Raw genomic sequence first — 16,612 nt, forward strand, 5'->3', positions numbered from 1 at the left:
ACCAACATATCTACTATTTCCATGGCCAACTCTTTAGTACCCTGGGGTGTAGATTATTAGGGCCTCGGGATTTATTGATTCCAGAGATGAGGGGTTTGTCGTATGAAGAGAGATTGAGAAGTAGTTTCTCCTCAACTCGGTTTTAAATTTGCTTCCTCTTTTCCTAAGACTATGTTGCCCCACAAGAGGAAGCATCCGCTTCACGTCTGCTTTATCCATCATCTTGTATACCTCAATTTGATCTCACTTCATTCTTCTAAACTCTCGAGAGTATAGGCCTCAACTGTTCAATCTCTCTTCATACGACAAACCCCTCATCTCTGGAATCAATAAATCCCGAGGCCCTAATAATCTACTAAAGGAGCTGGCCATGGAAATAGTAGATATGTTGGTTGTTATGTATTTGATCTGATGTGATGTATTTAGATTTTTAAAAAGCTTTTATGCAGTCCCACATAAAAGGATAGTGTGCAAAGTTAAACCGCATGGGATTGGGGATAATGGCATGAACTGAGAATTGACCATCTCCAAAAAGTCAGTCAAACCATCTCACCTTGACATTCAATGACATTACCATCACTGAATTCCCCCGCTATCAACATACCGGTGGTTAACATTGACCAGAAACTGAACTGGACTAGCCATATAAATACTGAGGTACAAGAGCAGGACAGAGGCTAGGAATCCTGCAGCGAGTAACTCACCTCCTAACTTCCCAAAGCCTGTCCACCACCTACAAGGCACAAATCAGGAGTGTGATGGGATACTTCCCACTTGCCTGGATGGGTGCAGCTCCAATAACACTCTAGACGCCACACCATCCAGGACAAAGCAGCATACTTGATTGGCACTCCTTCCACAAACATCAACTCCCTCCATCACCAACGCACAGTAGCAGCAGTGTATCTACAAGATGTGCTGCAGGAACTCACCAAGGATCCATAGGCTGCACCTTCCAAACCAACAACCATTAGCATCGAAGACAAGGGCCGCAGACACCTGGGAACGCCACCTGCAAGTTCCCCTGCAAGCCATCCACCATCCTGACTTGGAAATTTATCGCCCTTCCTCCGCTGCCTTTGGGTCAAAATCCTGGAACTCCCTCCATAACAGCACTGTATCTACACCACATGGACTGCAGTGGTTCAAGAAGGCAGCTCACCAACACCTTCTCAAGGGAAATTAGGGATGGGCAACAAATATTGACCTAGCCACATCTCATAAAAATGAATTTTAAAAAGTTTTCTTACCTGGAACTCTTGTTCAAGTTTCTTTTCAATCCAGTCAGTTACATGTGCAAAAGTGACTTCACGCTCACCTAATTTGGGCCGAGCTTTTAACTCTAGGTGTGGTGGTCTTCGGAAACCATACCTTTGAACAAGAATTACACATCGCATCAGACAACTTCAGGAACTTTAACGGAAAATACTAAACCAGCTAATGGATTTATCAGCATTGCAGAAACTTAAATCCACAAAAAAGCAACAGGCCACAACAACAATTAACACAAAGAGAAATGTACTTCAGCTAATATACTGATAAGGCTCAAGTTAAACAGGCACTTACTTTGCAAACTTATCCCATAATTCATAACAAAAGTTTAAACTTCCAGCTTTACCAGGCAATTCCATTCCCACCCATGCCAAACCGGTGCCAGCATCCGCAAACCTCTTCCTCACGATGCCGTCATGTGATAACCTCCCCCTCACGATGCCGCCATCTGAAAACCTCCCCCTCACGATGCCACCATCTGAAAACCTCCCCCTCACGATGCCGCCATCTGAAACCTCCCCCTCACGATGCCGACATGTGAAAACCTCCCCCTCACGATGCCGCCATCTGAAAACCTCCCCCTCATGATGCCACCATCTGAAAACTTCCCCCTAACGATGGCACCATGTGAAAACCTCCCCCTCACAATGCCACCATGTGAAAACCTCCCCCTCACGATGCCACCATCTGAAAACCTCCCCCTCATGATGCCACCATCTGAAAACCTCCCCCTAATGATGGCACCATCTGAAAACCTCCCCCTCATGATGCCACCATCTGAAAACCTCCCCCTCACAATGCCACCATGTGAAAACCTCCCCCTCACGATGCCACCATGTGAAAACCTCCCCCTCACGATGCCGCCATCTGAAAACCTCCCCCTCACGATGCCACCATGTGAAAACCTCCCCCTCACAATGCCACCATCTGAAAACCTCCCCCTCACGATGCCACCATGTGAAAACCTCCCCCTCACGATGCCACCATCTGAAAACCTCCTCCCCACATCACCGGAATCCGCAACCATGTCTCCCATGATACCAATATCTGTACTCTCCCCACCATGATAGCGACATCTATTGTCTGCCTCCACCATCAGTATGTGAAATATAAAGAAAGAAAGAAATAGGGGATGTGGCCATCATGTTCCTTGAACCTGCTCTGCTCATTCAATGAGATCATGTCTGATTTTCAACACCATCTCCACTTTCCTGCCCTATCTCTTGCTTCCTTGATCTGACAATCTCAGTGTTCAACATACCATTTGCTTTCCCAACTGTTTTGTGTACTTGATGTTAAGGCCTTTTTGATTCCAGACCCATTCTTTTTTTAAAATATAAATTTAGAGTACCCAATTATTTTTTCCCCCCCCAATTAAGAGGCAATTTAGCGTGACTAATCCACCTGCCTAGCTTTGGGTTGTGGGGGGTGAAACCCACGCAGACATGGGGAGAATGTGCAAACTCCACACAGACAGTGACTCAGGGTCAGGATTCGAACCCAGGTCCCAGTGCCCTAGGCAGCAGTGCTAACCACTGTGCCACCCTATTCCAGACCCCCTCTTAACTGCCCTCTGAAATGTCTGAGCAAGCCACTCCGTTGTATCAACAACTGCTACAATGGTTCACGGTGGCATGGCAGCTCACCCTATCTTCCTACGGGTAATTCCTGAGGTCCTGAAAGACATGCTGTTAGTTGAATTGGACATTCTGAATTCTCCTTCTGTGTACCCGAACAGGCTCTGGAATGTGGCGCTTGGGGTTTTTCACAATAATTTCATTGCAGTGTTAATGTAAGCCTACTTGTGACACTTGTGGAAGCATGGAGACTCTGTGAGCTCTCTCACACAGACCCTCTTCTTACATCTCCTATAATCTCTTTAAACTTAATTCTAACACTAATCTTTCTCTTTTATGTTCTCTTGCAGATTTGAAGATCCTCAGAGGCCCGTGGACTGGATCACATGACCCGACCTGGCAGGACTCCTCCAACGACTCGACCTGGAAGTTGACAAGGTCCAAACCGGAATTCCGACCCCGTCTTGGACCCGACTCAGCCCTAGGAGGACCCGACCCGGCCGAAGAACTGAAGGCAGCCCCCTGACTGCCAATCCAGCTGCCGGATCACCAAACACGGTACACGACCACAAAACCCAGCCCGACCCGGAGAGGCCCACCCCGCGACCCGACCCAGAGAGGCCTGCCCAGCAAACCGACTTACCGGAGGATGGAAGGAAGAATCCATGTGGAGGTCCGACCAGGCCTACTCCAAGACTTGACTCCAGAAGCGCCCGACCAGACCACCAACGCTGGAACAGAACATGGGAACCACCCAACCTGACCCAGGAAGCCCCTGCCTGCAACCCAAACCGGATTAAAAAACGCCCAAAGCAGCGGCGACCCCACGCAAGGACCCAAACGTGCCGCAAGGTAGACCCATCCTCTCAGAACGCCAGGTTCCAACCCCAAAATCGCAACCAGTGCCCAAGACCCTGCCAGACACGACCCTGAAAACAAAACCAGCAGCTCAGCTCCCTCCAGACGCAACCACCTACCTTCCACAACGTCAGACTTCTCCCATCGGATCCCGGGACCATCCAGAACCAGCCGCCAAGGAATCGAGGGAAACGCAGGTGAGACTAAAGCCACGTGGTTTCAAGACTCCTCTCCCCAGCATACTCTTGGCAAACTTCCAAGCGATCGAAAACAAGCTGGATGAACTTAACTCTGAGACTTACCTCTCAGAGGGAAGTAAGAGGTTGCTGTGTGCTCTGTTTCACAGAAACATGGCTCACCCCTGCCTCATCGGACTGTGCCATACAACCTGAAGGCTTCTCAATTCACTGGACAGACCGCACGGTGTCATCAGGCAAAGCAAAGTGTGTAGGGGCTTGCCTCCTCATCAACTTTTTGTAGTGCTCGGATGTGGCAACCATGGTGACCCACTGCTCCCCAGACCAGGAATACCTGACCTTGAAGTGCCGCCCCTACAACCTTCCACGGGAGTTCACTTCAGCCATTATTACAGCGGTCTACATCCCACCCCAGGCAGAAGTGAAGGCAGCGCTGGACGAATTGTACAGTTATAAATAACAATGAAACAGAACACCCTGAGGCCTTGTTCATTGTGGTTGGATACTTCAACAAGGCCAACCTCAAGAGTGTACTGGCAAAATTCCACATCTCCTGTCCCACCAGGGGCGACAATACCCTCGACCACTGCTACACAAAAATCAAGGGCGCCTACCGTTCCATCCCCCGACCGCATTTGGGAAATTTGGACCATAAGACAGTTCCCCTTCTCCCGGCATACAGGCAGAAACTTAAGCGGGAGAATCCGGTTAAGATGATCGTGCAGTGCTGGTCCAAGGAAACAGAATAGCTCCTACATGATTGCTTGGAGTCAGTGGATGGTTGACAGCTCCAAATTCCTAGGTGTGCACATCAACAATCTGTCCTGGTCCACCCACATCGACGCTATGATCAAGTAAACACAACAGCGCCTATACTTTCCCAGGATACTAAAGAAATTCGGCATGTCCACATTGGCTCTTACCAACTTTTACAGATGCACCATATAACGCATCCTATCTGGCTGCATCACAGCCTGGTATGGCAACTGCTCGGCCCAAACCCGTAAGAAACTACAGAGAGTCTGAACACAGCCCAGTCCATCACACAAACCACTTACTCCATCTACACCTCCTGCTGCCTTGGAAAAGAGGGCAGCATCGTCAAACACCCCTCCCACCCGGCTTATTCATTCTTACAACTTCTTCCAACAGGCAGGAGATACAAAAGTCTGAGAACATGCACGAACAGACTCAAAAACAGCTTCTTCCCCGCCGTTACCAGACTGCTAAACGACCCTCTTATGGATTGATCTGATCCCTTCACACATGTTCTCTATTGAGTAGAACTGCACTCCTGTATGCTTCACCCAATGCCTGTGTTTATATATTTACATTGTGTATTTTATGTTTTGCCTATGTTTTTTCTTTTCATGTAGGGAATGAAATGTACGCAGAACAATACTTTGCACTGTACCTCAGTACACCTGACAGTAAACAAATCCACTCCAATCAAATAATAAAAATGATTTTTAAAATATTTGTTCATGGGACATGGGCGTCGCTGGGGGCAACATTTATTGCCCATCCCTAATTGCCCTCGAGGGGGCAGTTAAGAGTCAACCACATTGCTGTGGGTCTGGAGTCACATGTAGGTCAGACCAGGTAAGGATGGCAGATTTCCTTCCCTAAAGGACATTAGTGAACCAGATGGGTTTTTACGACAATCGACAATGAATTCATGGTCATCTTTAGACTTTTAATTCCAGATATTTATTGAATTCAAATTTCACCATCTGGAGTGGCCGCATTCGAACCCAGATCCCCAGAGCCTTACTCTGGGTTTCTGGTCACCTCCCCTATTATTCAGGATGAGCGATAAATATTATCCTTGCCAGTGTCATCTATATCTCATGAATGAATAAAACATTAAAAGCAGCATTGCATTTCCCTCCCTCCGATGAAGCATTCCAGTTAGGAATAGGAATAATACAAATCCAGCTTCTATATAAAATTATATTAAACAAAGGATTTAGGCATGTCAGTAATGAATGAAGTCCCACATTGTACAGCAGGCAAAAGGAAATGGCAACCTATGTTTTCTTACATATTTAGCGATCCCAACACTTCAAAAATGCCTAAAATACTTCACGCTGTTGGGTTAACAAAGTAGTGGACAACTGCCTATAAAATTGTATTTTAAGCTTTGCAGAACCAGAGTGCAATTCCATTGAAATTTGTAACAGCCTGCCCGTACCATATTCTGTCAGTAGGTGGTGGTGGAATATTCACAGCTAGTGTTCCTTTACACTCCTGAACCTCTACTGTTAACAGCAGTGGTGTATTCGAGACCTCTTCAATTTTCTTCTTAATAAATTCTGTTTCTGTGGCTTTCTGGAAATATTTTGACTTTGTAATCTTATCCACAAGTCTCATTATCTTGCTTGGTCGATGTCCTCCCACGTATCTGCAGGTGGAAAATAGTTAATAATTCTTGTCATTGAACATTCTACGCATTTACGTTTTGTTTAATTCCATGGGTAATGGACATTTCTAAGTAATGGTTTTCTCATGCATTAAATATTCATGGCATCTTCACAGATTAATTCTGAAATTCAATTGTGTTGATGAATTACTGATGGTGCAGAATTATGTTGAAAAAGCAAATAAAGTACACCATGAATGTTGAAGTTCGTGTACGCCTTTAACTCAAACAAACTGAGAATGTATCTCTAGTACACCTGTACTGACTGTTTTAAAACTAGCAAAATCGAATAAATTTACACCTTTCAGCAGGATTTGGAAACGCAGCAGTCGGTTGGTACTGTGGAGTGTAAACTATTACAGCACATAAACATTAGTGTTATTATGAGGATGCAGGTGTACCATTACCAATGTTTTCTGCAACCATAATCACCTTTATTAAGAGAAATAGGATGCTACCATGGTCCACATAGAGCAAATCATATTACCGTAATCAGAAACCTAAACATCTTATCCAGGATCTTATTACACATTGTAAGATAGGTAGAAAGCATACACTGCTTTGGAAAGGCAGGGTTTGGGGTTTGTTGCTCAAATGTTTCACATAAAACTTTCTCACTTCCACCAAACGGTGCGCGTGTTTGGGGGATGTGGGGGTAGAGAAGGTTGTTGTTCTGGCAGTACGCCATCCAACAGCTGCTCACAGTGTTGCAGGACAGGCTGCCTCCTTTCAATCTCAGTTCAAAGCAATACATGGGGCAAGGAGAAGAGAAAGTAAATGTATTTGAACAAACAAGATATGCTAAATTGTTTTAAAGCTATCCAATATCCCAAAGTTATAGAGTTGGGAGAGGGTATGGAGGAGGGGTTCTAGTGTGAGGTGCTCTGGAGAGTGAACGCCTCCACCTCGTGCGAGGTTGTGGCTGATGCAGCTGAAGGTGGTATATAGAGCACACCTCACGAGGGTGAGGATGAGCTGATTCTTTGAAGAGGTAGAAGATGTATGTGAACATTGTGTGGGGGGGGGGGGGGGGGGGGGGGGGCGCCTAAATCACGTTCATTAGGATTACTGGAAGGAGGTTTTTAGGGTAATTTTGAAAGTGATGCACGTGAAACTGGACCCGGGCCTCAGGGAGGCTATATTCAGGGTGTCGGACCAGCCATGGTTGGACACGGGTGCGGAGGCAGATGTTGTAGCCTTCGCCTCGTTGATCGCCCTAAGACAGATCCTGTTGGGATGGTGAGAAACTTCTCCACCCTCTGCCCTGGCGTGGCAGGGGGACCTGTTGGAATTCTTGACTCTTGAGAAGGTTAAGTTTGAACTGAGGGGAAGGATGGAGGGGTTCTATAATTCATGGGCATTATTCATTATGCACTTTCAAGAATTGGATAACAGGGCAGCACGGTAGCATAGTGGTTAGCATCAATGCTTCACAGCTCCAGGGTCCCAGGTTCGGTTCCCGGCTGGGTCACTGTCTGTGCGGAGTCTGCACGTCCTCCCCGTGTGTGCGTGCGTTTCCTCCGGGTGCTCCGGTTTCCTCCCACAGTCCAAAGATGTGCCGGTTAGGTGGATTGGCCATGCTAAATTGCCCGTAGTGTCCTAAAAAGTAAGGTTAAGGGGGAGTTGTTGGGTTACGGGTATAGGGTGGATACGTGAGTTTGAGAAGGGTGATCATTGCTCGGCACAACATCGAGGGCCGAAGGGCCTGTTCTGATATAGATATAGAACAGTACAGCACAGAACAGGCCCTTCGGCCCTCGATGTTGTGCCGAGCAATGATCACCCTACTTAAACCCACGTAACCCGTATACCTGTAATCCAACAATCCCCCCATTAACCTTACACTACGGGCAATTTCTGTGCTGTACTGTTCTAAATCTAAATCGAACATTAATGGGGGGGGGAGACTGTATGTGCTAATGGTGACTATGGGTGATTCTCGATTCCTTTCTGTTATTTGTTTATGTTAACATGCGGGCTGCTGTTTGGGGGTTGGTGGGAGGATGGGATTGTTGTTGTTGATATGGGGACTGACATTATATCCGTTACTGATTATTGTTGATCCGTGCAAATCTGGGAGAAAATGTGAAAAAGGAGGAGAATAAAAATATTTAACATCCCACAGTTCAAAAAATGTCTCACTTCTAATTTGTGGAAGAAAAATCAGCAATTCCTTCAGAGCAACGGAATTAATAAAATAAATAATTTGATGGGTAGTGTTCACTCTCCAAAAGATATACTAGTATAGAATACTTCTGGTGTCTGGTTAAATGTCACTGAATTTCAGTGATTTTAATATTATTTTCAATCTTAATTCACCAAGCTTTGTAATCATTATTAAAAGACATGTTTCATAGCCAGCCATAATTCCCGTCCTGGTTTAGGATTGTGGTGTTACGGTAATAATCGCTAAACGGACTTTCAATTGTTTTAAAATTCGACTCAATTTCAAACCTAAACAATTAGAATAAAAGATAAACTTATTCTATGTTAATGACAAAAATAAACATTTAGATCAATTAAATGCACACTTAAATTACTTTACAATGTACAATAAAGTACTTCATACCCTTCTGCAGCTGCTGCCAATGTCTTATCTCCTCCCAGTACATCTTGTGCATCTTCTTCATCTGAAGATCCAGCACTTGAGGACTCCTCATCACTATCAGCAAGACAATAGGCTTTTGGTCTACTCCTATACGAGGAGCATTGGAGGAGAAAGAAAAACCGATTCAAACAATCATCTTATTCCGTATTGTACTTTTATAAAGATTAAATCAATTAGGATCATGCAGAGGAAAGCTTAAAAAAGTATTATAAAAACTACATTTTTTTTTGCTTGCAAAAACTGAATTTTATTTAGATCCCAAAAGGTTTATCAACTGCTACAATGGTGGAAATTTATATTTTCTGAAGCTACCCAACCTAGTATTTAAAAAACATGCAAATAGAGAGCTCCCTGTAAAGAAATCACCACATTTTTTCAAACTGAAAGAAATTATTTTTAAAGATGTATTGTTTCTTTTCTCCTCCCATAACTTTCCTCCATTGACATAATTCTTCCGAAGATTGTCACTCATAGATCATAGAATTTACAGTGCAGAAGGAGGCCATTTGGCACATCGAGTCTGCACCGGTCCATGGAAAGATCACCCTACCTAAGCCCACACCTCCACCCTATCCCCATAACCCGTCTAACCTTTTTGGACACTAAGGGCAATTTAGCATGGCCAATCCACTTAACCTGCACATCTTTGGACTCGCATGGGGTAACCTTAATCGGCAGCAGCCCATCAGTACCTCGTCTAGAGGCAGACTTACAATTACACACACCATACCTAGGCTTGGGACCGCAACCAATTTGGCCCGGGGGGCGGAGAGAAAGAAACGGCCATGCTGGCCAGTGTCTGTGAGTTGTTCTTGGGTGCCAACCACAGCCTGATAGCGCTGCCTTTGCTGAAAGGCTCTTTTAGTCAGCAATGCAGAGCATCAACAGACTCTGACTGTCGAGTCTCTGTAGAGTGGAAAAGTACTGATCCGAAATTGTTGAGGTGACTAGGAGGGAGAGAGGCAGCAGTTGTGGCAAAGATCTCCTGTGTTTTTATGAAAAAAGCAGCAGGTTTCTCAACTTCGACCCAGGGCTGAGGAGGGAAGGCCATAGCCAGCAGCGAGGTGAGGTCTTCAAGCGAGGCGAGGTGCTGGTCGCTATGGGGAGCAGAGGGGACGGGGGACGACTCAAACCCCCCGCCCCTCAGGGCTGAGGAGGGAAGGCCATAGCCAGCAGCGAGGTGAGGTCTTCAAGCGAGGCGAGGTGCTGGTCGCTGTGGGGAGCAGAGGGGACGGGGGACGACTCAAACCCCCCGCCCCTCAGGGCTGAGGAGGGAAGGTCATAGCCAGCAGCGAGGTGAGGTCTTCAAGTGAGGCGAGGTGCTGGTCACTGTCGTGAGTAGGAGGGGGGACGGGGGACGACTCAAACCCACCGCCCCTCAGGGCTGAGGAAGGCTGGGCAGGAGAAGTCACAAGGGGAGCAGGGTTCACTCAACCCTAAGCCTAGGGATGGAGAGGACTAAGTAGGCAAGGCCATAGCCAGGCAGCCAGCAACGAGGTGAGACTGTCGAGTGAGGTGAGTGTGATGCGCTGGTCGTCGAGGGGAGCGGGGGGGTTGACTCAACTCTCAGGTCAAGGCTGAGGAGGGCTGGGCAAGTGAGGCCATATCCAGGCAGCCTAAACCAGCAGCAAGGAGAGGTTGCCGAGGGGGGCAGGAGGTGACTTGATTCCACCAGGGCCGAGGAGCTCATAAAACGCCAGCTCTTTCAGAAAATTCATATTCATTAAAATCAAGAAAGAGGAGTTAATATGAAGCAAAGCCATGAATCTGGCTTTTAAAATTGCAGAAAATTGAATGCGAGGCAAGAGGACGAAGCTAGGCAAAAAGACAGTTTTTGTCATTTTACTTTAAAAGTTGGAAGTTTTAAACAGTGCACAAACTGAACATTCACCCTCATCCACCAAAGGTATGGGTGAATTATCTGAAGACTTGAGACTTGCTGATTTCTGGAAAAACAACATTGCCTGAAAAAGTTGAAGTGGAATCTGAAATGACACTGGACGACACGATATTTCTTCTGTTGAGGCGAGGTAAGAAACCCACCCTGAAGACATTGCCTTATGGCCAAAATCTGTTCCACTGGGTGCGATTGAATATTTTTTACTAAATAAACCAGAAAACATAGGTAATATGGAACATTTGAGGTTGGAGGCTTTATTAGTCCCAGTTTCTGAGGGTGAAGAGAAATGGGATGACAGAAATCAGAAATTGGTTGATGTTTTCAGAAACCTCTACGGCAGTCTACCGTTGTGCTTGCAAATTATCCTCTGGCCCTCGTAAAGGGAAACAAGCATTTGACGACAGGTAGTCAAACTGGGGAAATGTTGGAGGAGATATTGCTGATCATGAAACTTCCAACGCTCACACTAAAGCTATGTGTGCATTATCTCAAAGATGTAAGTTATTGGAAGAATTGATTCTGTGTTACTGGCTGAGTTTGAAAAGGAGTGTTCTTAGTCGAGGAAAGTGCCAAGAAGTGTTGCTGCCACAGTCAGACTGCTGTCTTCTGTGGGCTACCTCGAAGAGTAGATGGTGAGTCATCATAGTCAACATGGGATAAATAGTACACAGGAACTTGCATTATTCAGTCTTGCTTGTAGACCTGAATATTTTCCTGCTGTATTTGCAGAATTATCAAAGCTCTGCCCATGACAATTTTTAATGTCCAAACCTAAATTTGCAACGATTTCCAAAACAGTTGACTCTGGATACACTGAAGTGTGGGAATGCAGAATGGAATCTGCAACACTGCAGCTGAATCCTATGAGAGAGCTGCGCATTTTTTTGACTTTGTTCACGTTTGAACGTTTGCCTTTTTTTCGGTTTCCATGCATCGATGGAATATGTTGCAATCACGCTTGGAGCAGGAATATGGAAAACATCTAACAGTCAAAAGAATGTGACACCACGTGGTCCACTTATGCAGATGCAGTATGACTTTGAAAATGAACTTTGCTGATATAAAGGAAACCTTTTTAGATATAGCCGCATCAAATTCAGAAAAACCATACGTGAAAGCTGAAGCAAAACCCTTAGCAGAGAAGTTTGAAAAGTATGATATTGCTGTTTTTATAATTTTGTGGAACTGTTTACTTCAAAGAATTAATGCTGTCAGCAAATCCTGCAAAATGTTGATGCAACTTTATTGAATGCTGCACAATTGTTCGCCTCAGTTAAAAAAGTTGTTATTGAGCATGGTGGTCCAGTGGCTAACACTGCTGCCTTGCTGCACCAATCCCGGCTCTGGTTCACTCTCCGTGTGGAGTTTGCACGTTCTCCCTGTGTTTGCGTGGGTTTCGCCCCCACAATCCAAAGATGTGCAGGGTAGGTGGACTGGCCGTGCTAAATTGTCCCTTAATTGGAAAGAATGAATTAGGTACTCTAAATTTATTTTTTTAAATGTTTCATTGAAGTTCAAATGACTATTGCTCGATGGAAGCAGAGGCAGTAATAATAACAAAAAACTACAGGTCCCTCTGATGATGAGAAGGGTACAAGATGCAGGAGGTTATTTTTTGATGAAACTAAAGACAATGAAATCACTTTGAAAGGGGAAGAGAAGATTATTGTCGAGACTATCAATGTTGTTTGTGACACAATAATGGTGCAATTGCAGAGTAGAAGTGAATCGCTGAAGTGCTTTTCGACAGAAGTTTGGATAAAAATGCTAAAAGCCACTGCAGTAAGAAATTAAATGAATTTTACAAGGAGGACATAGATACAAATCTTTTTGAAGATGAAGTGGAATAATTCATTCATTTCATTGATAAGGATGAGCTCTGTGCTTCAAGATCACAAGCTGATTTGTACGTAATTGTTTGCAAGCAACCGTTGCAAATGTGGAAACTATTCTGAAAATATTTTTAACAATATTTGTTTCAAATGCTTCTGATGAATATTGATTTTCTGGATTGAAAAGAGTCAGGAACATTTGACAAGTACAGCAGTATTGACAACTGAAGTGTGTCTTTACAAGATTTTACCTATGATGATGCAATTGATGATTTTGTGAAGAAAAAGTGTTGAAAGAGCATAGAATCAGAAGGACATTCGGCCCATCGAGTCTGCACCGGGCCTTACAAAGAGCACCCGACTCAAGCCCACGTTTCTACCCTAACCCCGTAACCCAGTAAGCCCCATTAACCTTTTTTTTGAGACTAAGGGTAATTTCTGCATGACCAATCGACCTAACACACACATCTTTGGACTGTGGGAGGAAACCGGAGCACCCGGAGGAAACCCACACCCACACGGGGAGAACGTGCAGACTCTGCACAGACAGTGACCCAAGACGGGAATCAAACCTGGGACCCTGGAGCTGTGAAAAAACTGTGCTAACCACTATACTACCATGCTGCCCAAAAATGCAGCAAGAAAATCTGAAAAGTCTTCCATATTCTCTTGTATAAATTCTGTTTTCCAAAATGGACCATTGCTGGCCTGATATAATGGCTGCAGCTGGTCACAAGTTGATAGTACTAACCGCCATCGCTCTCAAAACTGGACTTCAGAAACTCTCTTCTCAGACAAAGAATGGAATCCTGCAGACAGAACCACTGATTTTAGACTTGGACTCACTTGGCACTCCACTTGTGAATTTATAGCAATATCTTCTTTGATTTTGTGACAGGAAGTAAAGACGTTAACTTTTGATACTGAATGAGACTCTGAAATATGTTGAATGGCAGCATATGCATCTTGTTGATTGGAGTATTTGCTCCTGCTCTGGACTGGCTCATTCTGTCCTGCATTGATGGCATCGGCTTATTTTTCCATCTTGTTGCTCATCGACAAATTCCGCATTTGCTCGCTGCTATACACACATCGAAATATTGACCATCTTCACCAACATTCTGACGAGAGGTAAGCTTCGGACTTCAACTCAGCAATTATTCATACAGACTTGTTTTTAAGCAGCGATCAATTGTGTATTTTTGTGGCCTGTGTCTTTGGGTTCTGTCGGTGTGGTCAGAAGAGGTATGATGTCATTGGGGGAGGGGTATGGTGTCATTTGGGGGGGGGGGGGGGGGGGGGGGGGGGGGGGGGAGAAGTGACATAATTGAGGGAGCGCCCAGAAATTGAGTGTGAAAAGCTCCACAACGGTTAAGTCTGCCTCTGACCTCACTAAAAGTGGCATTCTTTTTAAAAATAAATTTGGAGTACCCAATTCATTTTTCCAATTAAGGGGCAATTTAGTGTGGCCAACCCGCCTACCCTGCACATCTTTGGGTTGTGAGGGCGAAACACTTACAGAAAAGTGGCATTCTTGATGAAGAACCATCAAACGTAAATATCCTGAGACATCACAGCCAACCCCAAAGATACTTCCTCAGTGTCTACATGTTTATTTCTAGCAGGAAACACTGGATATAGCAGTCAATATCAGGACATATTTCCCCCCTCACTATTAATTTCTGGGATGTTGCTGCGTATCTCAATCTCTCTCTCAATCTCTGATGAATGAATGGATGCAAGTGGTCAATTTAGAAAAAGCCTGGTTTGCAATGCTTCGGAATCATAAAAACACTGAACACAAGATTTTAATATCTATATTATAAAGACTTGCATGGATTTTAAGAATAATATAGTACATTTTGTTTAAATTTCTATCCTAATGATATTGCAGCTATGTAATCACTTCCAGGTATCAATGAGTTGAGAATCTATTCTGTGAAGTCCACAATGAGCATTAAATTCATTCTTAGTTGATATTTACTGATAGTGACTTGTAATATTTTTGTGCAATAGCTGTGCTTTATCATTAAAGATAGATATAATTTCTACGTTTATCAAGTGTTAATCAGTTGCTGTTTACCAGATATCAGCAGTGGTGAAAATATTTACAAACTGTCACTACTGATTTGGTAAGTTTCACACATACCTTCAATGTTGCTCCATAGAGAAGGGGCAGCCCTTCCTCTACAACAGATGTAAAATCGGTACATATGTCCCTAGGGCTACAAATGTCATTCAAAACTGGGCCATAATCTCCTAGTTGAGAGTCCAACAGTCTTAACATTTGAGTAATCAAGGTTCCTCGACATTTTAAAACTATTTCTATGCCCAACACTGTTCAATTTCTTATTTCAATTAAGTTCCAAGATCCACTGTTTTTACAACATTGGCCACATAATTCATCTCTGTAAATAGTTGCACTGAAGCAGAGATGGAGTATTTTTAATGGAGAAAAGAACAATCAAAGGCAAATTCAGAGAAAAGTTCAGAGGATGGATCATAAAATATCTGTTTGGAAATCCAACGTATAGGAAAATACAGGATTTAGAAAGAGTTCAGCAGGGAACTGGGTGGCACAGTGGGTAAACCTATCCTTTTACCTCTGGGACCCGGCATCAAATTGAGACCAGACTGTTGGGATGAAAGACTCCTCTGTCTGCTGGCTGTAATGAAATGAGTTTGGTCAGTCTCAGCCTATTTCTTAATGGGTGCAGGTCCATATTCCAAAACTGCCAACAATTTAACACCAACTGGCAAACTCACGCACACAATGTATACAGGAAGGCTGCTGTGCAAAGTGGCAATGTTGCACTTTTGTGCTATGGGATACTCCCTGAACTTTGCACTAAGAAACTGCTTGGACCCTGCACAGGGATATGTCGCATCTGGCTGTAACTTTGAATGCTTGGAATTTCTGTTGAGCGCATTCACAGTAAAATCTGTTTGTTTTCAAGTTGATATAATGTTTCTAATTACAAGTTGCACAAACATTTTTAAATATAAAGCAAATGTTAACTTATCTGGAGAAAGGAGGGAAGGGGAAACCAGGAAGAGCAAATTGTTACCCATCCTGCTTTTGTGAATACACATTAGGTTTATTTCCTTCTAATAAAATGCGAATGTTTCAATCTACAATCTTTAAGTCTGCTATAGCCATAAGAGACATAGCATCAAAAGCTGATGGCAATTAGAGTAATGTATATTCATAAATACATCAATCGACATAACAAAAAGAAAAATTAAAATAAACATTTAGTAAGTAGCCAAATTATGGGAGCATGGTGGCGCAGTGGTTACCACGGCGCCGAGGTCCCAGGTTTGATCCTGGCCCTGGGTCACAGACGGTGTGGAGTTTGCACATTCTCCACATTTCTGTGTGGGTCTCACCCCCACAACCCAAAGATGTGCAGGGTAGGTGGCTTGGTCATGCTTAATTGCTCCTTAATTGGAGAAAAAAATAATTGGGCACCCTAAATTTATATTTAAAGAAAGTAAGTATCCAAATTAACATGTTTAAATCAGTAGTTTGACTGGATAGTTGTTACTGGGTGTAAAATGTTTAATACCCATGCTTTCCAAAATTAACTTTGAAGACAGTTCAGTTATATCTACATTGCTGGACTTTCAACTAGGATGCATTCTTTTTGAATTTTCAGTGGCAATTAGAGATTTAGTTTCCCTCATAAAAGGCAGTGATGGTATAAATAGCAAAAACTTCATTTTTGAACAGAATAGTTTCCTCAACCCAACAAGTGATCTGTGTCTATTTTCCATTACTACAGGATGACTCTTCAAATCCTTCATAGTGAGGTATTAGTCTAATGTTTCAGTATTCTAAATGGTTACTCTACTGAAATTTTCCAAATTATCTATCACATTGATGTATGGTAGAATGCACATTTTGTAGGTTTGATTCAAACTACGTGAACTTGGATCACTGATC

At 43.9% G+C, this 16,612-nt stretch overlaps 1 protein-coding gene across 6 annotated transcripts in view; it reads right to left on the reverse strand.

The window, feature by feature from the left end:
• Positions 1-16,612, reverse strand: part of tex2 (testis expressed 2) — a 132,654-nt gene that overhangs the window by 4,692 nt on the left and 111,350 nt on the right. For 3 of the 6 annotated variants that reach the window (XM_038777914.1, XM_038777913.1, XM_038777915.1), the window contains exons 9-12: positions 15,270-15,332; positions 8,896-9,021; positions 6,099-6,308; positions 1,251-1,371 (exon numbers count right to left, since the gene is read on the reverse strand). In XM_038777914.1, the coding sequence (XP_038633842.1) occupies positions 1,251-1,371; positions 6,099-6,308; positions 8,896-9,021; positions 15,270-15,332 (520 nt within the window). Of the gene's footprint in view, positions 1-1,250; positions 1,372-6,098; positions 6,309-8,895; positions 9,022-15,269; positions 15,333-16,612 lie in introns of those variants that run through there. The other 3 variants (XM_038777917.1, XM_038777916.1, XM_038777919.1) reach the window with 3 other exon arrangements.

The sequence above is a fragment of the Scyliorhinus canicula genome, chromosome 18, assembly GCF_902713615.1.
Source record: "Scyliorhinus canicula chromosome 18, sScyCan1.1, whole genome shotgun sequence".
NCBI lineage: Eukaryota > Metazoa > Chordata > Chondrichthyes > Carcharhiniformes > Scyliorhinidae > Scyliorhinus > Scyliorhinus canicula.